Raw genomic sequence first — 24,330 nt, 5'->3', positions numbered from 1 at the left:
ATTTTTCAATCGATTAGAGCGATTTCGATGACCTCGACGACCGCGGATGAAATTCTGTAAAGAAATGCGCGCACGATTGCATCTTGGATGTCTGTGGGACATCTTTTCCGGCTGAAAAATCCGTAAGCACGCCACTTGAACTTCAAATCGGAAACGGAAACGGAAACGGAAACGGAGACTGTCACGAAACCCTTTACATTCCATTCCTTTCTCGGTCCAATTTAAACAGGTTCCAGCTTTGACGGAGTGAGTCGTCATTTGCAAAAACTTGTGTTTAAAAAGGTTGCATATTTTGTTGGCGTTTAAAATACTTGGCAATTCGGTATATTGCATATTTATTGGCTCAACAAGTTTAAACAAATGAAGATCTTTTGGCTGATTCAAAAAGCTTTCGACCTATTTTGTATTTTGAAGTAAATATTCGCAGGTTGTCATTATAATTAAATGCGCCTGATTAAATTTTATATATGTAGATACTCATTTTTCTCTGAAATTTAATATTTCGGTCTATTATAGTAAATGTGAAATATGTTTTGAAGTAGGTATTAATTAATTAATTCCGAGAAAAATGTCATTCAAGCATGTATGATTAATCCATTAAATTCATTATTAATTACTTAAAATAAGCAAGTGTTTAAGAATGTATTCATTCTTTCTGCGTTTAAAGCTTTTACTTTTTTATCATTTTTCCAAGGAATTTATTTCACAAAAAGCTTTGGAAGACTTATATTCTCTTTTGTGGAGGTTCATTCGTGATTGAATTTAATTATTCGTGAGCGTCAACTGTTGCATGTGATCAATTAGCTTCAATAATCAATTTAAAAGTAATGTTAGGGCCTAGTTAATTGTGTTCATAGTGAATCAGCTGAGCCATTTAAATAAATTTGCCATCACGTTAATTTATTGGGACATATAACTGCAAAAAGCGAACAAGCAAGTCGATTTGCCAACGGTAGAAAATCGACATTGTTTTATATGTGGGAAAAATAAAAAGAAGATTTATGTTACCGAAAATTAATTCGTGGCCCAGATTTTTTTTTAATCTTCATTTCATAAACTATTACCGAATTCGATTTATCAAAAATGTAATCAGTTTAAAAGTTTTTGGAGTTTACTCTTACAATTAAACATATGTAAAATTAGAAGAAAAGAAAAAATATGCCCCTGAAAATAATCGTGTTTTTGGGCGTGGCCCCATTTTGAAATAAATTTGCACTGCTTGGGCATAGCTAAAACTACATTTTAAATCCCTAATCTCTAGCTTTTATAGTTTCCAAGATCTCGACTTTTATAGTTCAAGTTATTTGTTGATCCTGATCAAGTATATACTATGTATAGTATAGGGCCGGAAACGCTTCCTTCTACCTCTTACATACTTTTTAACGATATTGTATTCGTTACTCTACAACGGTTATAAATATATATGTGTATAACATATATATTTATAGAGTTAAAATAGAGCTTGGATCTTATATAAAAGTAAAAATGGTTATTCATAAGTGTGTTTAATGTTTAATGCCAATTGACTAATTGTTGAACTTTGACCCAAAGAGAAAAAGAGTTTCAGGGGTTGCCCATGCCCATGACGTGATCGTGACCGTGGCTGCGTCACCAAAAGAAGAAAAAAAAGAGCGCCGAAGATCAATGGGTTCGCATGGTTTTTTCACAGCTCGTCTCGGTTACGGTTTCGGTTTCGGTTTCGGTTTCGGTTTCAGTTTCGGTTTCATTTGTATTGTTTCGGTTGCATTCGGTTTCCGATTCTCAAACTGGGGGTTGGACCGGCCTGGACTGGACTTGGACTTGGGGCTTCGAGGTTCGCGGTTCGCGGTTCAAGCTTGGGGGGCTTGGTTAAAGCCCGCCGCTCGCCGGCAAATCAGTTCTGCTCCGATCGCGCCACTGCGCACTACGTGTCGCCGCTCATATTCTCAGTTTCTGTTTCTGTTTCTGTTTTCAGATATTCAGATATTCAGATATTCAAATAATCAGATATTCAGATATCTGCGACATTTCGTCGAGTGAGTTTACGATGCGCTCTTATTCTCCCTCAAACAATATATATATATTCACTTAAACACACTCAACGATGACAAATGTTTGACAGAAAGTACACCCAAAGTACAAATGAAATTTGAATATTTTAATGCCATATCCGTCCGAATCGATCGTATTTTTTTTCTCGTGTGCAATGTGCAGTGTGTGTGTGTGTGTGAATGTGAAGTGTCTGTAGTTAAGTCGAGGCAACAAATGCAACAATAAAATGCAATTAAGCTGCTCAAATCAACAATAAATTGAATTAAACCGCGTCAACTGCGCTTAACAACTTCAACAACGAGCTGAACGAAATGTGGGTGAGAAGAGTTTAGGGGCTCAATCACTCCGGTTTCTTTGCTTCTCTCCGGTGACATTTTGACTTCCAATGTGGTCGATTAATATTATATTATATTTAATATACATTCGAACCACCCACCAACCACGTTAACTAATTAATGGTGAACCGCTGGCCGGCATTTGCATACTTTGATGCAATTAATCCGCTGTGATCTTTCATGTTTTCGCTATTTTCGCTCGGCTTATTCAATTTTATTTTCAATTTATTTTTGTCTTTTTTTTTTTTCTTCTCTCCGGTCTAGTCTGTTCGGCGAGCTATTTAATTAACATTTTAATAGTGAGCAGTGCTGTTGTTGTTGTTGTTGTTGTTGCCTGGTAAATATGAAATTAAAGTGCAATTAACTAATATTTTTTGTGCGCTGTGTGCGTTGAACTTGCGGCTGGGAAAGGGATTTCCGTTTTCGAAAGAGACTCCGGTCGATTATTCTCCGTCCGGCCAATGTGTTTGCATCTTAATGAGGATAAATTTGTTATGGCCGCTCCCCTTGTTGTGGGTTGTGGTTATTGTTTTTGTTATTCTTGTTTCAAGCTGTTGTTTTAGTTGTTGTGGGCGGCCACAAAGGGGGCGTGACTTATTGGCCATGCATTACGCCATGTTAATTGAAACTTGTCGCTTGGCTAGCTGATTATGCAGACTGAATATTAATTGGACCCTGGCCATGTCCTGTGTATGAGAAACAGCGAACTGGATGTGTTTTTTTTTTTTTTTTTTGGTGGAGGGCGAAGTTCCCCTAAACACAATTTGAGATCATCGGGATTGTTGGCTTATCGATCGGCGTTGCGATTGTTCATTGAACCTTTGAGCTGTCCGCATTTGAAATGAGTTGTTTGCGATTTATCTAATTTTTTGGTTTGGGTATATCAGCTCGGGAAAGTATTTTGTAGTTCTTAGTGATTTTAAAAACGTATGCATCGTAGATAAAAAATTAATTTGTTTACAAAGTAGTGCTTATCAAAATGTTAAGTAAATACCAATTTATATGTTCTTAATTTTATGCATATAGTATAAGCAAGCAACTATTAAATTAAAATATTTTCTAATTGCTAGTCTTTGTAACATTTCATCATCTAAATTATTATGATTTGGGGTTTGACAAGTATGACTGTCATATTGCATTTTGTAAGGGCAAAATTCGCACATTGTAATTACAGTACTTGCGTTTTTATTTATTAGACAGAATTTGTTGTAGTTGTGTTTAAAATATCGAACTGACGAATTGTATGCCTAATAAATCAATTATTTCAAATGAAACAGATGTACAAAATTCGTATAAATCAGTTGAGGGAAACTAATTATATAACATGTATGTAGAATGTATGATATTTTTTTTTAGTTAGAACAAATTTTAGTTTAGTTCTTAAATGAATTTCCATTATTTTCGATCTCTCATGTTACATGTACATGTATATTTACATTTCTTATAAAATAGAAAAGTGAGGAATAGAGTATTTGAAAGTTACTTTTAATAAACTTTGTTAGTCCCTTTCTCGTTCTGTGTTATTTTTTAAATTTACATAACATGAAAATTACCTGATGAACTTTACATATCCCAATGAATTGGTTTTTTGACTTTGAGATTTGATTTTTTATAGTATTTGTGTGTGTTTTTGTTCCACCTTCTCTTTTACTCTCTTTCTTTTTCTGACTTTGGTTCTGTTTATGTTTTGGTTTCAGTTTCGTTTTCAGTCAATTGCGGCGCTAAAATGTAAATTCGAACGGAGAAAGAACAGTAATTGAGTAGTTCGCGATAAGAACTTTCGACTCTCGACTTCAATGACTATGTTTTGGCATCAAAATGTAGATCAATCGGCGGATCAGGAGAACAAACAGCAAAATAATGCAGGTCCCATGAAGAGACTGAACATTAGCTTTAATGTAAAGATCGCGGTGAATGTGAACACCAAGATGACCACCACCCACATAAATCAACCGGCAGCCAATGTACAATCCGCACCCGCCGTACCCAGCAAAATAGTGGTCCATCAGCAGAGCAGCACACTCGATCTTCGCCAGCAATTGGCCCGTTTGGGTCGCCAGTTGACCAGCGGTCAGGATGGTCACGGTGGCATATCCACGGTGCTGATCATCAACCTCCTGCTGCTCATTCTCCTCTCCATCTGCTGCGATGTCTGCCGATCGCACAACTACTCGGTGCACCAGAGTCCGGAACCCGGCATGAAGGACCAAATCGGCCTGTTGCGGCCCAAACTGGACAGCGATGTGGTGGAGAAGGTAGCCATCTGGCACAAGCACGCCGCAGCAGCACCGCCGAGCATCGTTGAGGGAATTGCCATCAGCAGTAGGGCACAGACCTCCGTGGCTCCAGTTTCGGATCCGAATCCGAATCCGAATCCCCCAGAGGAGCATCATGGAGTCGACGAGCGGGTAGTCCTTGAACGGGTCACTCGTGACTGTGTCCAGCGATGCATCGTTGAGGTGAGTATTTGTTAGCTATTATGATTAATTTTTTAGGATTTTAACTAACCCAAAGAAAAGTTTTTATAAAATTAAACAAAAAACAATAAAAAAAGAAGAGTTAGTATAAATTAATTACTCACAGGTCAACAAATACTTTAAATTTTTACCATTTAACAATGTGTTATTGATATTATGAAACGGTAATTTTTTTTCTTGCATGCAAACATATGAAAGTGAAATGCTTAGAATTAAGAATAAATTTGTATGGAATTTCATCAAAATGATTATCATTTTTTTTCCACGTTTTTATGTGAGGGAGAGATTTTGTCAGGATGTTCAGTCCAAAAATTTGGACAGTTTTGTTAAATTGTTTATATGCATTTTTGATCATTTTAAATATGTTTGTTACTTAAAAAAGTTTTTTATTTGCGTTGTTATATTTATTTTTGTAGTGACTTCATTTAAGTTTCTTTATTCCATATTTTTGTCTTCTTTGAGTGAGAGTTTTTAGAGTAAACAGAATAGATTTGCGTTTAAAAAACTTTATCTCTGTTATTTATCAATACATTTTCTTATCTTTTCAAGTTATTAATAGAATATCTTTTCTGCTGATAGTGTTTTTGCAAACATTCATAACATTAGAGTCGGCAACCTCTTTTATAATCATAATTTAGTAATAACAACATTTTTGAAATGAAAATATTTCAAATGTGTTTGATATTAACTATCCATTTTTTTTTGCCATATCCCAGGCGGTTTTTATGATGTATTATTTTGCTTATTGCGTGACAGTGTCAAAATATGTGGCATTTGCACAAAATATGAAACAAAAACAGGCAATGCCTCAGGGCTACTCCAACGTCCATCCATCATTTGTCAGCAAAGAAAGCGACACTCGGAGTACGTAATGTTTTCTTCTAGTTTTGCATATGTCAACGATATAATCAGAAAACAATCTGAACAAGTGCAATGCGGCGAAGTCACGTGGCCCACAGCAAAAAATGTGTAAAAATAAAAAAGGTCAACTCTTTTCAGACATTCACTGGCCAGATTATTCAGTTGGGTTGAATGAATTTCTAGAGCATTCACATTCAGTGGCCGTTAATCGCTCACTTGCACGCGCTGCAACGGCTAATTAAATGATATGTATAATTGAAGATCGTCAAGTCGGTGATTGCGTGGTTGTGGTTGTGAATGTGGATTTGGATCCATCCCACGATTGTGGATGTGGATGTGAATGTGGATGAAATGCCATGCCAGAGTTGACATTTCAATTTAGCACCAACTCGCTCACCAGATCGGGATTAGAATCTTTCTCATTATTTGGGTTACCTCAGCTCCTCGGCTTTATTGCAATTTGCATTCTGAGTGGGTTTATGTGTGTTTAACTGGCATTTGTGCGATGTCGCCCGTTTGTACAGCTACACCATGGCACCCGATATTTAATTTAGTTCAATTTTATATTTCACTCATTTCCCTCTTAAATAAACATTTATTATTAATGCGCTCCTGGTTGAATCCTTTGGGGAGTTTAATTAAAAAGCTTAATAATGCATGTTCGTGTTCATGTTTTAATTGCAGGTGGATTGATGTGTTTTACTATATGAGGTGTTAAATACAAGTGCAACTTTATACTCTTAAATTATGCACATAATTACAAATGCTATGGGTTTCCAAAGCGTGATTTAATTGTCTGAATGCTTTGTTAAATTAACGATTGAAATTTATTTATTTTTCATCGTTCCTTCAGATTTACTAGAGATAGAGAGGTATTACTTTTCTTGTTACAAGAATGGTAACTTAATATGAAAAACTAAAATAAACCAGAAGCGATTTTCAGTTTGGTGTCATATTTTGAGGTGCTTGTTTATTTTCGGTCGTATAGACAATCATATCGAAATAAATGTTTACAAACAATATAAGGTCTAGGCAAATAATACTGATTTCAAATATATCGCTGTGGGTCCGAAAAATAATTTATAATTGAATATTAAGCCTTTACCAACGTTAATATCAGGTGATAAATAAGAGATGATTTTTGTAAATAACAAAATATGGGCTTGGGATAGTGATTACGTCAAGTTCCACAATATTTCGATTCATTTACTGAAATGCACTAGTATACGCTAATGTGCGTGGCAGTGAGTCGGCATTTCAGCATCCATATATTTCCCTGTGCAAATGTACGAAATGTACGGACAGTAATTACTATATTATTGGAGAGTGTGTAATAGGAGTAGGCTGCATGGTAATCAGTTGCTCGGCTTGCACTTCATTCATTAGCAATGCGCCATTTTAGTAATCCGCAATTCGACACTCGAGTAACACCAGCCCAACGCCAATTAAAATTAATGATAACTGAGCGATATCTGGGATTCCTATTAATTTGCTCGCAACAGTATGGGAACGGATTGAACCTCAAGCCTACAGCTTTATTTATTTGTGCATTTTCCAACAACACATCTTGCATATATTTTTATGTAGGTATCAGTGATTTAGTTATACATTTACACAAATATTGTAAGATAAATTTGCTGTTAAGGTAACGATTTTATTATCTTTTATGCATTTTTTGTTAAATAAAATATTATTAAACTATTTTTTAATTTGCATATTTGTGCCAAGCTCAACTTCAAATTATAAACTGAGGTTTTAGTCCAAATTTCAATTAAGATTTTGAGTTGTTACTATAACTCCAGCTAATCATTTCAGCTGGTCATTCTTCTCCAGACCAAACTAGACCAAACCTCAATACTCATCCGGTAACTGGATTTCGCATAACCTAGAACGCCAATGCGAACAAAAGAAATTTTATTAAGATGTTTTGCCTTGCTGAATTCGAGAGTGAGCTAAATGTTTAGTCAATTTATGTGTAGGTAGTCCTACAATCGAGGCCCAATTAATAAGAGTCTGTTTCGAGGAACGACAAAATTTGAGCAAACTTTGTAACATTGTGGTGAGCAGATTTATTGCAAATGAATAATACAAAGTACTATACATATTTTTGTAATCAATTAATATCTATTTAGTTGTTTATGTTCTTGTTTTGTTGATTGAATTATTGAATTATTGATCCTTGATTTATCTTTGTTTTAAAACAAACTAAAGCTTTTAAAATAATTGGGGGTGGCATATAGTTTAAAATTATCCAATATTAAACTTTGCTTAATTTCGTAAAATCACTTTTCAAGGTTATTTTCCCATATTTAATTAGCAATTTTTAATGGATACTGAAAAATGAAAAAATTTGAAAACAATGATTGGTTCAGTTAAGAAAAGTGCAGTCTTGAGGTGGTTTAGTTTCTAAGCCCTTGTCAGACTTATTGAATATATCATTTACTTGTACTTCAATTGTAAGTACTATAATTTTAAGCGATGCTGTGTGTGCCCGCCTGTTCATCAGCGCACAAGTGTAATTTCTTTGGCTTGCTTTTCCAGAGCCTGATGGCAGCAACAACAATGGCACAATAATGGTGTCAATAACACACCAACCCAGTCTGGTGGCCTTCCCCCCGTCCCGCCCACCTTTCAGTGTGTGTGTGTGTGTGTGTGTGGGTAGGTTTCCGAGTTAATGTAATAGAAATTGTACAACAAAAGATGAGCAATGACGACATGAAAACCCCCAATGCCAATTAGTCTCGAGCAGTGGTGCATTCAGGATTTGATTTTAAGGGGTTTTTGTTTCTTATTCAAATGATTAGTTACATACTTTTAAAATACCACTGTTTTCTATCGCTTTTTATCCCAAAAAAGGGGGGGACTTAAGCCCCCGCTCCTCTAATCCCCTTTAGATCCGCTCATGGTCTGAAGCTTTCCCTCTTTCCCTTTTTTTTTGTGCAGAACGAGAGAACTCTCGTTCTCAAGAGCTATTTCTGTTTGTGAAAAAAGCCAATCAAGCTAAATTAATATTATATTACGTAGAATTCTAAATTAAATTGACGCGTGTGCGAAAAAAAAAGGAAAGTACAAGCACCAGAAAAATACTTTTCGTGTGTGTGTGTGCATGTGTGTGTTTGGTTGAATGCGGAAAATCCGTGTGCGTGAGGGAAAATCCCTTGGTAATTGCTAGTCCATTTAGCAAGCCAAGCCGAAGCAACACAATTAACAAAGTTGGCCATTTTAAGGAGTTTGTAATTGGTGCAGGGGGCAGCTCCAAAAGCGCTAAATTGTACTTTAAGTGCTTGCTTTCTCTTTTGGGGAACAACTCAACGGATTGTGCACTTTGTGGGCCAAAGCTTAAGTAGATATTAATTTTCTCTCACACGAAATTTAAACGATACACTTAATGGCATTTTTAATTTACTTTAATAATGTTTGCGATGCCTTTTTATAAAATTTTTTACACTTATATTTGTAGCGCTAGTCACGTTGAATTTGTTGATACAAACTTATTTAAACATACATAGATTTAAAACCATTACAAAATAAAATTATTAAGAAATAAATAATGATTCAATAAGTTCATTTTAATTGCGAATTTTATTTACGTATTTCTTGGTATATTAATTTTTTATTAAAAGGCTACAAAAAAATTTGGGCACAAATATGTTTTCTGTTCCAGTTTATTAATTTTGAAATGCCTTTTTTTAATGGTTTCTTAGGCCAGTTTGTTTTTTAATGTCTTGCGAACAGTTTGTTTTTTCATTCCAACTATCATCTTAAAATGCCTTTTTTTAATGGTTTCTCAGGCCAGTTTGTTTTTTTAATGTCTTGCGAATAGTTTTGTTTTTCATTCCATCTATCATCTTTGAGTTTTGCTTAGTTGACCCCGTTTTGAGCCGGTACGTTTAACCCTTGGCAGGCCAAAGTCAAGGGTATGCAAATAGATTTCGGCTCTCAAGAGATCTCCATGGCTCACGTGGCAAACTTGTTTCTATCAAATTTATGCAGCATCAGCGATTCTCGAAAATCGTATGTCAATGCAAAAAATAATATCAATATATATACATATATATATATAAATATATATATAGATAGATATGTATATGTAAACAAAGCACATTTAATCAAGAGTATATTTCTATGTTTATGTTATGCGCGAAGTCCGAAGTCTTTCCCTGCTCCCCAATGATAATTGATCGAAATAATTGAGCCATTGGCATTGGCACAGAATTCGCATTTATATTGTCATTGCTATTGTTATAAATGTGGTCTCATTCGGCACTGTTTTCCCATACAAACTTGCCGCAACTTCCGTTCCCAAGGGCCCAAAATAAACAAAAAAAAAACTCGAAACTAATTGGCTTTCACATTTTTGATTTTTTTCAGGAGGATCTGTTTCTGGACGAGTATGGGATACAGTGCGAGAAGGCGGACAACAGCGACAAGTGCTACAAAACACGGGTAAGTCAGAGACTTCAGGGAGCCAGTGGTGAAATGGGATATGGGATATGTGGATATGTGGTGGGTCGATGTGGGGTAACCCGACACCTCTTTGCTCGCTCCGGGCTAACCACTTCTGTTGGCAGTACACTCAGAACATTCAGGGTCAATTGGACACGAACTCAAAGTGCATTATCCGCTGCCAGTCGTTCTCCCTCTCCAGACCACTGATGAAGCCATCGAACAGGAGCTTCAGGGGCTCCCTACGGATGGTCTCTGCCCTGGTCCTGGGCTCCTTGTCCGTCCGTTTCTTCAGCGGATTACTTGCCTGCATCATGCTGCTCATGACTGGACTATCCAGTCGGGCCAATTCACACTTTACGATCAATTTTACCAGCTGCTTGCATTGCTTCTGAGCAGTAGTCTAGTAAAAAAAAAAGAATTTATACTTTAGTTAGATGTGTAACGTTAGACTTTTAAGTAACTGACTTATGGCGCTCGGATTGAAAAACATGTTAGTGTAGTTATCAGACAGTTTTTGTTGCCTTTGCGGTGGCTTTTCTATCAGAAGTAAAATTTATATGCATATTTCATGGTAGCATAGTGGAAATCCGACATCCATAGATTAGTTTAAAATTGCATAATTTGTTTGTTTAGTTAAAATATTCTACAAAACAATGGCCTTTCTTTCTTGGATACTTTAAATATGTTTTTATAATAAATCAATAGATTAAGTGATAAATAATATTAAGATGCCTTAATCTTTGCAACCCAGAATTTTATTTTACTTTAATATGATTTAAAAATATATAAATAAAACAAGTTACTGTATCTGCCATGCCTTAGGACAATAATTATTTTTGCATTTTTATGTAAACATGGCTTTTAGAATGAATTCCGCTTAATAGCAGAGGAAACTTTTTTATTGTTATAAATTTAATAGCGTCTGTTTATTACACTTTACTATAAATGTATGTACCTATATTTGTTGCTCTTAATTTGTGGCATTTACGGAATAATAGACATGTTATCTATATTGAACAATGCTCAATGTGTTATTCATTAAGAACAAGTGGCCTACACTTACAATTGGGAAATTGTTATGTTACGCATTTAAATAAAAATCGAGTTATAATTAAAACAAATTTATATATGTGCATTATTTTTGTATATCAGAAAATGTTTGAAGTCTTAAATCGGTCTGTGATATTTTTTTCATTTTATAAATAAATAGATTATCAATTGACTTGTATTCTTGACTTCATTCTTATGCATTTTTTTTTATATAATATATGTATAATATTCTTTCAAATTGTAAACTCAAAAAATGTCTTCCTTCACCAATGTCTAAATTAAATGAATTGAATTCAAACAGATTGAAAACGTATATATTTTGTTCCGTTTTCACAGTGCACCAAGGGCTGTGCCCAGTGGTATCGCGCCCTCAAGGAGCTGGAGTCCTGCCAGGAGGCCTGCGTAAGTAGCCCATCCAGTCCTAATCCGTCTCCGTCAAAGATCACCCCTATCCACATCCAATCGCTGACCCCGTTGTGTCCCCCTTTTAACCCGTTGTCGTCCGCAGTTGTCGCTGCAGTTCTACCCGTTCGACATGCCCTGCATCTCGTCCTGCGAAATGGCCCAGCGGGACTACTGGCACCTGCAGCGACTGGCCATCAGTCACCTGGTGGAGCGGACGCAGCCGCAGCTGGAGCGGGCTCCACGGGCGGACGGCCAGGCCATGCCGCTCACCATCCGCTGGGCGATGCACTTCCCGGAGCAGTACCTGGCCAGCCGACCCTTCAACATCCAGTACCAGTACGTGGACCACCACGGCGAGGAGCAGGACCTCGAGCAGGACCTCGAGCAGGACGATCAGGATCGCTCGCAGGATGCACCAGTGGCTAGTGCCTGGTTCAACCTGGCGGACTATGACTGCGATGAGTACTACGTCTGCGAGATACTGGAGTCCCTCATACCCTACACCCAGTACAGGGTAAGTTGTGAATGGAGTTACCTTGGAATCATATACAGCCTACATATAAGCCACTCATCTGCAGTGTTGGGGTGTATCTAGGCACATTTTTTGGTACCTTATACCTCACTTGGGTAAATTAATAACTTGATACCACTAAATTCAATTTATATTTTTTTCGCCACCTTATGTTAAAATAAAATATGAAAATTTCACTGCAACTTAGAGATTCGTTAATTGAAATGATATGCATAATATTGTTGCGTTGTTTTTTTACGGTTTCTACAACCAGAGTTGCCAAAGCGTTTAAAATATGTTATAATTATAAAACTGCAATTTCAAAAAACCTATTGACCTCAAAATGATAAATTAAAAAAAATGTAATTCAAAAATTTGTTATTTTTTACGTTTTTTATACTTTAGGTAAGGAACATAAATACTTAAAAAAATGTGTATCCTTAAAGTTTTAGTACTTGTTTTAAGTAATTGTAGAGGTAAAGCCCTTGATGTGCATTTATTGACCTTAGCCCAAAAAAAAATACACCTTTTGATGGGCCACAAAATTAAATCTTCAAATTACAACGTTTAAGCAGAAAAGGTTATTTTAGAAATGTCGATAGTTTAAATACCTTGAAACTAAAAGGAACTATGATTATAATTTACTAATGATAGGCTTCGTTTAATTTTATTTCGTTTTGCAGTTCCGTTTCGAGCTGCCTTTTGGCGAGAACACTGACGAGGTGCTCTACTCCCCGGCCACGCCCGCCTACCAAACGCCCCCCGAGGGCGCGCCCATCTCGGCCCCGGTCATCGAACACTTGTTGGGCCTGGACGACTCCCACGTGGCAGTCCATTGGCATCCGGGTCGATTCACCAATGGACCCCTCGAAGGATACCGCCTGACCATGAGATCCTCCCAAGGAAACTTCACAGCTGAGCAGGTTAGCCATCTATTATTTTATAAATTTATGCGATATATAAATAAAACTGTAATGTTGTTCTCTACACTGATTAAATAAATTAATTAAATTAAATACAATCCATATTTAACTGCATGATTGAATATTAAAATATTTTAATAAATTTTGAGTATATTGATTTTAAAATTGTTCCTATTTGATTTAAATTCATATTATTTGAGTTCAATTTAGAAAAGATTTTTATATATTAAAACTTATTCCGTATATAGACAATTAAAAATTTAAGAAATTTTAATATTTAAAATAACTATATTTTAATTGTTTTTTTTTTTACCAGTGTAAAAGAATTAGTACACAAATGTTCTGAAATTCCCTACTTTCAGCTGGTTCCTGCGGGACGAGGTAGCCTAATCTTCTCCCGTTTGGAATCGGGAACCAATTACACGCTGGAACTGGCGATGATCAACAAACAGGGCGAGGGTCCACTGGCCACGGGGTTTGTGGAAACGCATGCCTCCCCAAGTGATAGACCTGTAAAGGATCTGACTGGGGGTGTCCTGCTGGCAGGACGAAGGGCTGTCATGTGGCAGTCCCTGGAACCGGCCGGTGAGAGCTCGATGATCTATCAGTCCCAGGAGGAACTGGCCGATGTGGCCTGGTCACAGCGAGATCAGCAGTTGTGGCTGCTAAACGTCCATGGGGAATTGAGCAGGTAATGAGCATCATTTTGGTGAATATTTCAGCATGCTATAAAGCTTTTATATACACCCAGAGAAAACATAGTAAAATAAAACATTAAAATATTTGAATGAAACATTGTTTTCCAAAATATAAACTTACTTAAAATAAACTAAAAACATTATAATGTAATTATAAACATATTTAATTGGTTTATCAAATAGGAACATTGTAGATTTAATTTTTTTTTTTAAATTTTAAACTACATTTTTTCATACTTAAAACACAAAGAAAGTATTTGGGAATTATCGTGATATTTCTCTGGGTGAAAAATTAAAAATTTTTAATATTTTCCTATTTAATATAACTAAAATATATATACATATATAAATATAACTTAATTTGAAAATCAAATCAAAATAAATTAAAATTGATTACAAAATATTTGGATTTACGTCGCATTTTTTACCAGTGTTAATAGCTGAGATAATAAAACCATTATTGTTCGGATTCTTGCTTTTAAAATTCTGCAAAAATCAGCCAGAAAACCACCATTTGGATTTGTCATATTTTATTCACAAAATATGCAGTATATTAACATATTATATTGGAGAAAAATTTGACTTCTAGGAATAAATATTGGAAATTATTCTCTAACCAATTAAGTTGGTTATAAAAATATTTAGATTGACTATTGATTCACTACCTTGTCTCTAAAGCGATCCCTCAGTCAAAGAAACAAAATAACTTAGCGCAGTATGTCGATCATATTCCGCTTTAAGCTACACAAGCATATTTGCTAAAAAGGAAATTGTTCTCGTAGAAATTTCTCTTACAATTTGAAGTAAACAAACAGTATTCGTTATGTCCGGCGACGCTGTGGAGCCCATGGATGTGGATGATCCAGAGGATCTGATGGCCCAAGTCGACGCACTGCATAGCAACAATCCGATACGATGCATTTTATTTTGGCCATTAGTGAGCAAACCGTATTACCCCTATTATTTCAAGACTCTCGAGGATGACAACCCAGGACTGAATACCAGCAAGTGGTGTGTCATAAGCATGATACCGTGGCAGTTAGCTCCACTCGACTACAATTGCATCCGTAGCGACGACTATGACATCTATGCCTATGTCGATGTGGAGAGCGCTGAGTTTATCCTTAAAAACTCCTGTCAGCTTCGATACCAGGGCTATTACCTAACGGTTAGGTTAGACCTGAATTAATAGGGATACTGGATGGAAAAGATGTTACAAAATTGTACAGCGGGCAAGCTGGTTTCAGTTCAAATCGTTATCAACTTACACAATATTTCGGCGTTCTTATTATTTAAGGTTAAATAAATATTATGAGCTATGTAAAATTCTTATAACTGGGGAAATTCGAGTGAGTCTTGGCTACACTGGTACAAAAAACGTAGTAAATGCAAGTGTTTTATATTCAATTTAAATAAATAAATAAATTTTTTATAATTGATTTTAATATTTGAAAAATTTAATATTTTTCACCTCAATTAATATGCCTTTTACTTGAGAAATTAAATATTTATTATACAATGTTTTATTCAATAGCCATAACTTAAGGAGGTATTCTGCTCTATAAATTTAAAAAAAATTTATTTTGTTTGCATATTTTGAATGTTTTGACTTTCAAAATTATGATTATAAACGGACTGTTCAAAATTCTAATTATTTTCGAAGAAAGGTATAATTGTTTCCTAAACTTTAAAGGCGTTTTTCTCGAAATTTTGTTTTGTTTTTTCTTTTTCTTTTTCTTTTTCTTTTAGTTTTGTTTTATTATATTCTCAAAATGTAAATAAAAAACAAATATAGAAAAATGTATGTTAAAAAATTAATTTTTGAAATTTTTAATTTTCATTTTTGTTTTTTACCTTATTTGAAGAAATGCCCAAAATTCAGGCTTCCTGACCAGAATGCCCCCTTAATCCTGAAAGTTCTTAACAGTCTCAAAAGTTTTGAAATTATTTAATGGTTAAGAACAATTATTTTTTAATTTAATTTAATTTAGTTATGTTTCTTAAATCCCAAAATCGCAGCCTAAAATTTGACTCGGGACAGATGGTGAGTCCGGTGCAAAAGCTGACGCTGGACCTGGCCAACATCTCCAGTGGCCAGTGGATGACACCCCGGAGGCTGAGCTTCGACTGGCTGCGCCAACGCCTGTACCTGGCCGTGGAATCGTTGGACCCCAGCCAGGCCAAATCCAAGTGGCAGTTCATCAGCACGAATTTGGAGGGCGGAGCGGTGGATGCTGCCGTTGAGGGTGAATCCCTCGAACTGCCGGTGGAGCAGCTTGAAGTGGATGCCCTGAATGGCTGGCTCTTCTGGCGCGACGAGGAGACCCTGTGGCGTGAGGACCTTCATGGCCGGATGCGCCATCGTCTGGTGAGGATCAGACAGCCGGGCTGGTTTGTGGTGCAGCCGCAGCACTTCCTCATCCGCCTGATGTTGCCGCACGAAGCTAAGTGCCTGCTGCTGAGCTACGATGGTGGGTTCAGGCAGCACCTTCCCCTGCCCCAGCATCCCGATGGCTCGTCAGCTGCCTGGCAGACCTTTGCCCTGGTGGATCACTCGCTGCTTCTGCCAACGGCTAGCCAACTGTTGCTGGTGCCGGAGGAGGAGGAGTCACAGGAGGCTCAGGCCTCAGTGAGTGGCACGTGGCCGCTGAGGCAATTGCCCGACTGCTGGGCAGCCATACTCCTCGACCCTCGAGGTCAGCCACTGACCCTGGGCGGAGGCCGGCCCCACAGCCTTAAGGCCCAGCTGGGCGCCCAGGCGGCCAAGATCTCGTGGCGGGAACCCGCTCGCAATCCCTATCAATCGCAGGACGCCGCTCGCAGCTGGAGCTATGAGCTGGAGGTGCTGGACGTGGCCAGCCAAAGTGCCTTCAGCATACGCAACATTCGCGGGCCATTCTTCGGGCTGCAGCGTCTGCAGCCGGACAATCTCTATCAGCTGCGGGTGCGGGCCATGCCCAGTGGTGTGGATGTGGATGGGGAACCGGGCGAGTGGACGGCTCCACTGGCGGCCCGCACCTGGCCCCTCGGACCACATCGTCTGAGCTGGCTGAGTGGACGAGGAGGACCTATGCGCACCACCAACGAACTGGGCGAGGGACTGGAGGTGCTGCAGGAGCAGCAACTGGAGCCATCAGCCGGACCCCTGACCAGGATTAACGAGAGCGTGGCCTACTATGTGAGCGGCGGGGGGCGGCTGCACTGCATCCGCCTGCGGCACGGCCAGGGTGGATGTCCGCTGGCTGAGCCAGTGCAGCATGTGGGCGCCGTTGCCTACGATTGGCGGGGCGGCGGAATCTACTGGACGGATCTGGCCAGGAAGTGTGTGGTGCGCATGGATCCCTGGTCGGGCAGTCGCCAACTGTTGCCCATCTTCGAGGCCCGTTCCCTGGCCCTCGATCCGCGCCAGGGTCACCTGTACTATGCCACCGGGTCGCATCTCGTGCGGCATGGCGCCACGTCCGATGAGGAGGTCACCTACTATCGCGTCAACGGACTGGAGGGCAGCATTTCATCCTTCCTGCTGGACACCCAGCTGGATCAGCTCTACTGGCTGGTCAGCGGAGCTGCCGCCCTGCGTCTCTATCGTGCTCCATTGAGCCCAGCTGACGGGGATTCACTGCAGTTGCTCCACCAGGTGGGAGCTGACCTTCAGGCAGTGCCACTGAGTCTGCAGCTGCTGCGTCCCCTGGGCGCCCTCCTCTGGCTGGAGGGGAGTGGCCGGCGGGCACGCCTAGTCCGCCTCACTGCCCCCCAAGATGTAATGGAGCTGCCGACGCCGGCCGAAGTCTCGCCAGCCTCTGCCCTCCAGTTGCTCGATGGCCTGGCTGTGCCGCCGCCAGACGAGGGTGTCGTACCCCTGGCCGTCGCCCCGGACAGCATACGCCTGGACGATGGCCACTGGGATGACTTCCATGTGCGCTGGCTGCCCTCGACGACGTCCGGGAATCACAGTGTCTCCTATCGCCTGCTCTTGGAGTTTGGCCAACGCATACAGACCCTGGATCTGAGCACTCCCTATGCCCGATTGACCCAACTGCCGCAGGCCCAACTGCGTCTGAAGATCAGCATTACGCCGCGCACCGCCTGGCGCAGTGGTGCCACCACCAGGGTGCAGCTCACCACCCCGCCGGCGGCACCGACGCAGCCACGTCGCCTCAGGGTCTTTGTGGAGCGCCTGTCCACCGCCCTGCAGGAGGAGGCCAATGTGAGTGCCCTGCTCCGTTGGGATGCCCCGGAGACCCAGGGCGGCCAGGAGGTGCTGATGGCGGTGCCGGTGCAGGCCCTGGAGTATCACATCAGCTGCTGGCTGGGCACCGAACTGCACGCAGAGATGCGTCTCAACCAGAGCGCCCTGGAGGCGCGAGTGGAGCAACTGCAGCCGGACCACACCTATCACTTTCAGGTGGAGGCACGGGTGGCGGCCACTGGAGCGGCTGCGGGGGCAGCCAGCCATGCCCTGCATGTGGCGCCCGAGGTGCAGTCAGTGCCACGCCTACTCTACGCCAATGCCGAGTTCATTGGCCAACTGGATCTGGACACGCGCAGTCGCCGCCGTTTGGTGCACACAGCCAGTCCGGTGGAGCATTTGGTCGGCATCGAAGGCGAACAGCGTCTGCTGTGGGTCAACGAGCATGTGGAGTTGCTGACCCATGTCCCCGGCTCGCCGCCCGCCAAATTGGCCCGCATGCGGGCCGAGGTGTTGGCCCTCACCGTCGACTGGGTGCAGCGCATCGTCTACTGGGCCGAACTGGATGGCAGCGGAACGGCACAGGCGGCAGTGATCCATCGCCTGGATCTGTGCCACTTCGAGGGCCGCATCCTGCAGGGTCAACGTGTGTGGAGCACCGCCCGGGGTCGTCTGTTGCGCGATCTGGTGGCCCTGCCCCAGGCACGCACTCTCCTCTGGCTGGAGTACGACCAGGGTGCACCGCGCAACGGTTCCCTCAGTGGTCGGAATCTAACCGATGGCTCCGCCCTGCAGTTGCACACGGTGCAGCCAATCAGCCGGCTGTATGCCGGCAGTTTGGAGCCCGGTGCCGAGACTCTCAACCTGGTGGATCAGCAGGGCAAACTGTGCGTCTACGATGTGGCCCGCCAGCTGTGCACGGCCAGCGCCCTGCGGGCGCAGCTCAGTCTGCTGGGCGAGGACGCGGCGGCCGGACAGCTGGCCCAGGATTCGGGCTACCTGTATGCCCTGAGGAACGTAAGCATACGCGCCTACGGACGACGCCGTCAGCAGCTGGAGTATATGGTCGAACTGGAGCCGGACGAAGTGCGTCTGCTGCGGGCCCACAACTATCAGGCATATCCGGCCAAAAAGTGCCTAATCCTGCCACCGGCTATGGCATCTCCTCCAGCGGAGCCCGTCTGCGAGGAGCGGCAATGTCTGCTGCACTTGCCATTGCCAAAGGGTGACGAGGATTGCACACTGCCCGTGCCCGGGGTACGGTATCAATTGAATCTCACTTTGGCCAGCGATAAGGAGGAGGTGGAGGTATCATCCCCTAGCGAGGAGCCCCTGTTCCAGTGGCTGCTCAGTGCCGGAGATGACTTAAACATCACCGAACTCCAGCCCTTTACCCGGTATCGTTTGAAGGGCAGCCTCAGCAACTACTACCAAAGGAGGCTGGGATTGGCCAGTCTGGTTATGCCACCGCTGGAGCTGACCACTGCCTCGGCCACGCCCTCCGCCCCCCGTAACTTTAGCGTCCGTGTGCTGAGTCCGCGCGAACTGGAGGTCAGCTGGCTGCCGCCGGAGCAGCTGCGCAGCAATAGTGTCTACTACATGCTGCACTGGCAGCAGGAGCAGGATGGCGAGGATGGCGAGGATGGCGAGGATGCCCCGAATGGAGGCCTTAAGAAGGAGCCACAGGAGCGTCGTCTGGAAAAGGCGGGCACACATCGCCTGGCGGGAATAAAGCCGGGATCAGGCTATCGCCTCTGGGTGCAAGCCCATGCCACGGCCAGCAAGAGCAACGCCAGTGGCCAGGTGCATGTGCGCAGCTTTGCTGATCTGCCGGAGCTACAGCTCCTCGAACTGGGACCCTATTCGCTGAGTCTCACCTGGGCCGGCACCACCGATCCGCTGGGATCGCTGCTGCTGGAGTGCCGTTCGTCGGCGGAGCAACTGCGTCGCAATGTGGCTGGCAACTATACGCGCATGGTGGTGGAGCCACTGCAGCCGAGGACACGCTACCAGTGCCGCCTGCTCGTCGGGTATGCGGCCACGCCGGGGGCTCCACTGTACCACGGTGCGGCCGAGGAGTACGAGACGCTGGGCGATGCACCCAGCCAGCCGGGCAGGCCGCAGCTGGAGCACATCGCCGAGGAGGTGTTCCGGGTGACCTGGACGGCGGCCAGGGGCAATGGAGCCGCCATTGCTCTATACAATCTGGAGGCATTGCAGGCGCGGCGCAAGAGTCGACGTCGACGGCGACGGAGGAGGAGGCGGGCGGATGGGGATGGGGATGCGAATGCGGACAGCGGGGGATCCGTTGAGCGGCTGCCATGGGCCGAGGAGCCGCCGGTGGTGGAGGACCAGTGGCTGGACTTCTGCAACACCACCGAGCTGAGCTGCATCGTGAAGAGTCTGCACACCAGCCGGCTGCTCCTGTTCCGGGTGCGGGCCCGCAGTGTGGAGCACGGCTGGGGGCCGTACAGCGAGGAGAGCGAGCGGGTGGCCGAGCCCTTCGTCTCGCCGGAGAAGCGCGGCTCTCTGGTCCTGGCCATCATTGCGCCGGCGGCCATCGTCTCCAGCTGCGTCCTCGCCCTGGTTCTCGTGCGCAAAGGTGAGCCACAACACTGCTACAAAATACGTAGTAAATACAAGTATTTTATCTTGAATCGATTTGATTTCCATTCTTTGCGGTTTTTAGTTATTTCAATTGATTTTGATTTGATTTTAATATTTCAAAAAGTAATCTTAATATTTGAATCTTAAATCATAAATTTAATATGAATTGTATTTAATATATGTATTAAGTAAATTTATGTGTATTTTGTCTATTCCATTTTTTTTTATAGTAAATTCAGGTAATTTGTGCTCAATTTTGTTATTTTTTCATTGCAATTGACTATATTCAAATTCGATTTTAATATCTAAAAATTGAGTTAAAATTCAAAACATATTACCTTAATAAATTAGGTAAAATCCAATATTTTGCACATTAGATTTAATATTTTTCAATATTACTTATTTTAGCATGAATTCCATTTATTATTATGAGTTTATTCTTAATTTAAATATGAAGGAGCTTAAAAATGATGCGCATGCAACAGCGCCCGGTGCTCAAAAGTGCAATTACCAATTTTAAACTAAAAACAAATTAAAGTAAACTTTAAATTTCAATTTCAATTAAATTAAATTTCAAATTTCTAATTTTTTCCAATATAATGCCTTATGTTTAATTTATACTTTACTATATTCGAATGCGCTTTTTCATCCCTAACAGTGCAGAAGCGTCGCCTGCGAGCCAAGAAACTGCTCCAGCAGAGCCGTCCCAGCATTTGGAGCAATCTGTCCACCCTGCAGACGCAACAGCAACTGATGGCCGCCCGGAATCGCGCCTTCTCCACAACGCTGAGTGATGCGGACATTGCCCTGCTGCCGCAGATCAATTGGAGCCAATTGAAGCTGCTGCGCTTCCTGGGCAGCGGAGCCTTTGGCGAGGTCTACGAGGGTCAGCTGCAGACGGAGCACTCCGAGGAGCCGCAGCGGGTGGCCATCAAGGTGAGTCATCTTGGCCGAAAATACAATCATTCCATCAATGACTCCCTCGATCCGAATCCTCTAGAGCCTGCGCAAGGGAGCGAGTGAATTTGCTGAGCTGCTGCAGGAGGCTCAGCTGATGAGCAACTTCAAGCACGAGAACATCGTCTGTCTGGTGGGAATCTGCTTCGACACCGAGTCCATCTCCCTGATCATGGAGCACATGGAGGCCGGCGATCTGCTCAGCTACCTACGAGCCGCTCGGACCACCAGCACTCAGGTAATTTAAGTTCGTATTAGTGGTATTTAATGTAGGATATCGCTGCAGTCCCATTAAATTTATTTATTTATTTATTAATTTGTTTATTTATTTTATTATTTATATATTTATTTGTTTTTTAATTTATTTATTTGTTTGTTTATTTATTTATTTTTGTACTTATTTATTTACGTTCTTCTTTTAACATATGTGATAATGATTGTCAAATTAAAAGAGAAAAAAAACAATGTTTTTGTTTTAAAATCCTGGAAAATAATGACCAAAACTTGTAATATCATCGTTGAATTCGTCATAAACTTAACAATCGATTTATTTATTTATTTAAATATATGTTTGGTAATTTTTTGCAAAAAATCAAGCAAAATGCACAGTTTTCTTGATAAAAAGTATATACTAAAGAAATCGCAGTAAAAATGTTTAAATTTTCATGATAATATCATATATATTTTTTTTAAAGGAACCGCAACCCACCGCAGGCCTCTCGCTGTCCGAGCTCCTGGCGATGTGCATCGACGTGGCCAACGGGTGCAGCTACTTGGAGGACATGCACTTCGTGCACCGCGACCTTGCGTGTCGGAACTGTCTGGTCACGGAGTCGTCGGGCGGCACGGATCGGCGGCGCACGGTGAAGATCGGGGACTTTGGACTGGCGCGGGACATCTACAAGAGCGACTACTACCGGAAGGAGGGCGAGGGACTGCTGCCCGTGAGGTGGATGTCGCCGGAGAGCCTCGTCGACGGACTGTTCACCACGCAGTCGGACGTGTGGGCCTTCGGGGTCCTGTGCTGGGAGATCCTCACGCTGGGGCAGCAGCCGTATGCGGCGAGGAACAACTTCGAGGTGCTGGCCCACGTGAAGGAGGGCGGACGGCTCCATCAGCCGCCCATGTGCCCGGAAAAGCTGTAAGTTGCCAACTGAAACACTGAATCATTTCATACGATATGAGGTTTTCTTCTTTTTAAGAATATATCTGCCTTTTTCTCACAATTTATCACTATTTATTTCTGCTAAGACTTGTTAAATCTTATTTTCTTGGTATAAAATTAATATTACAATTTTCAAAACATTAAAATTAACTTCTGGATATAGTTTTGGTACTTAAATTGCCTTTTCTGTTTTGGTTCTTTTAATTTATTGTATCACTGTTACCACTTACAGAAAAAAAATATTTGTCTATCAAATCAAATTTGTTATATTTTACAAAAAAAAAAAAAAAAACTAAATATTTAGGGCTTATATTTTATTTATAGGTGGTTAACGTAATGCCACAAGATTAAAACTTTTTAGTCAATACCATAATTACAAGGGGTTACAAAATATATACATTTTGAAAGGTAAATTAATATAAGCTCGCTCAATGTCCAAATAAAATAGTTATATGTATTTGGTTTGTGAGAAAACTGAAACAATTAAACCATTTTTTACATGTCCCATATTTTGTTGTAAAATTTTTAATGAATATATGAACGAATGCCTCTCTAGTTACGGACTTCTGCTGCTTTGCTGGCGAACGGATCCGTGGGAGCGGCCCAGTTTCCGGCGCTGCTACAACACACTCCACGCCATCAGCACCGATCTGCGGCGCAGTCAAATGGCATCCGCATCCAGTACGACGGACTCGGTCGGCAGCTCCAAGCCGGAGTTTAGAGTGCGATTCGATGGAGAGCCGCCGGAGGAGAAGGAGCAGAAGGATCAGAAGTATGAAGAGGAGCAGCTAGAGTCGGAGAATCTCTCGCTGCGGGAATCTCCCGGCGGGGATTCCATTCCGCTAAAGGATAAACAACTGTATGCCAACGAAGGCGTCTCCCGGCTTTAAAAGGGGACCTCCTCAATCTTCACAACAAATGTCTCAAGCGAAGTGGTCAAATTTATAACCACTAACTAGTTTTCCGATTAATCTAAGCCAGCTTTAATTTGTAAGCCATTGTAATGTCACATTTGCATTCAATTTTGAGTTAAGAAACTATTTTCGAATACGAAAGTTTTGGGGAACCATTGCCATATAGATTATGCAACAAATTAATTTATTTGTAATATTTCAATATATTATTACTTCAGAAAGACCTTCCTACGAATACGTCACTGTTTTCTATTTTTAACATATGGTAATGCTGAATTCCAAAAATGAGTAGTTCGAAACGAACTCCGTAAACATTAAGGTTAAGGATTACTGATTAAAACTGAAATAAAAAAAAACTTTTTTTGAGTATGTTATATGTATATTTTTTGCTTAAGCTAAATAATCAATTTTTTTTGTTATATATGGCATAATATATATTTTTTTTGCTTTGATATACAGATTTTAAGCTTTCAAAATGTTTGACTTTTAATAAATTCAGATATGGTATGTTTATTGGGGTTTTGCATTTTGATAATCTTAAAAACTTAAGCTTTATGAAATTAGAAATAGCTTAATATTTTTAAAGTTGCAGCCCTTAAAAGTGATTTTTCTTAAGTTCCATATATCGAGGGTCAGGCGTTTTTCTCAGCGCTCGTTTTCATTCGTAATTCCCAATCTAATTCCACTCAAGACTATGCTTAATTTTATTGAATTTGCCGAGTTTTTAATGTGACTTGGCCAGAAAAAGTTTCCTTCGG

General features: G+C 41.4%; 1 protein-coding gene across 1 annotated transcript; it reads left to right on the top strand.

The window, feature by feature from the left end:
- The first annotated feature begins 1,875 nt into the window (after nt 1-1,875).
- Nucleotides 1,876-24,079, top strand: LOC108144579 (protein sevenless). Its single transcript, XM_017269575.2, has 12 exons — nt 1,876-2,015; nt 4,064-4,825; nt 10,076-10,150; nt 11,540-11,605; nt 11,712-12,122; nt 12,803-13,042; nt 13,405-13,733; nt 15,760-20,531; nt 21,195-21,472; nt 21,537-21,731; nt 22,189-22,634; nt 23,215-24,079. Exons 2-12 carry the CDS (start codon nt 4,163-4,165, stop codon nt 23,546-23,548), a joined length of 7,809 nt encoding a protein of 2,602 aa, XP_017125064.1. The 5' UTR covers nt 1,876-2,015; nt 4,064-4,162; the 3' UTR covers nt 23,549-24,079.
- The last annotated feature ends 251 nt before the right edge of the window (nt 24,080-24,330 follow it).

The sequence above is a fragment of the Drosophila elegans genome, unplaced genomic scaffold (genome assembly GCF_018152505.1).
Source record: "Drosophila elegans isolate 14027-0461.03 unplaced genomic scaffold, ASM1815250v1 contig_149, whole genome shotgun sequence".
Taxonomy (NCBI): Eukaryota; Metazoa; Arthropoda; class Insecta; order Diptera; family Drosophilidae; genus Drosophila; species Drosophila elegans.
The sequence above is the reverse complement of the archived record's forward strand: the minus strand, read 5'-3'. Positions and strand labels throughout refer to the sequence as shown.

What these genes read in the sequence shown, in the direction of transcription:
- LOC108144579 (XM_017269575.2), top strand. Translation starts at nt 4,163, where the DNA reads ATGACTATGTTTTGGCATCAAAATGTAGATCAATCGGCGGATCAGGAG. An exon ending in AGTCCTGCCAGGAGGCCTGC is followed by an intron (nt 11,606 to 11,711) that starts GTAAGTAGCCCA and finishes TGTCGTCCGCAG; the next exon opens with TTGTCGCTGCAGTTCTACCC. An exon ending in GAAACTTCACAGCTGAGCAG is followed by an intron (nt 13,043 to 13,404) that starts GTTAGCCATCTA and finishes CCCTACTTTCAG; the next exon opens with CTGGTTCCTGCGGGACGAGG.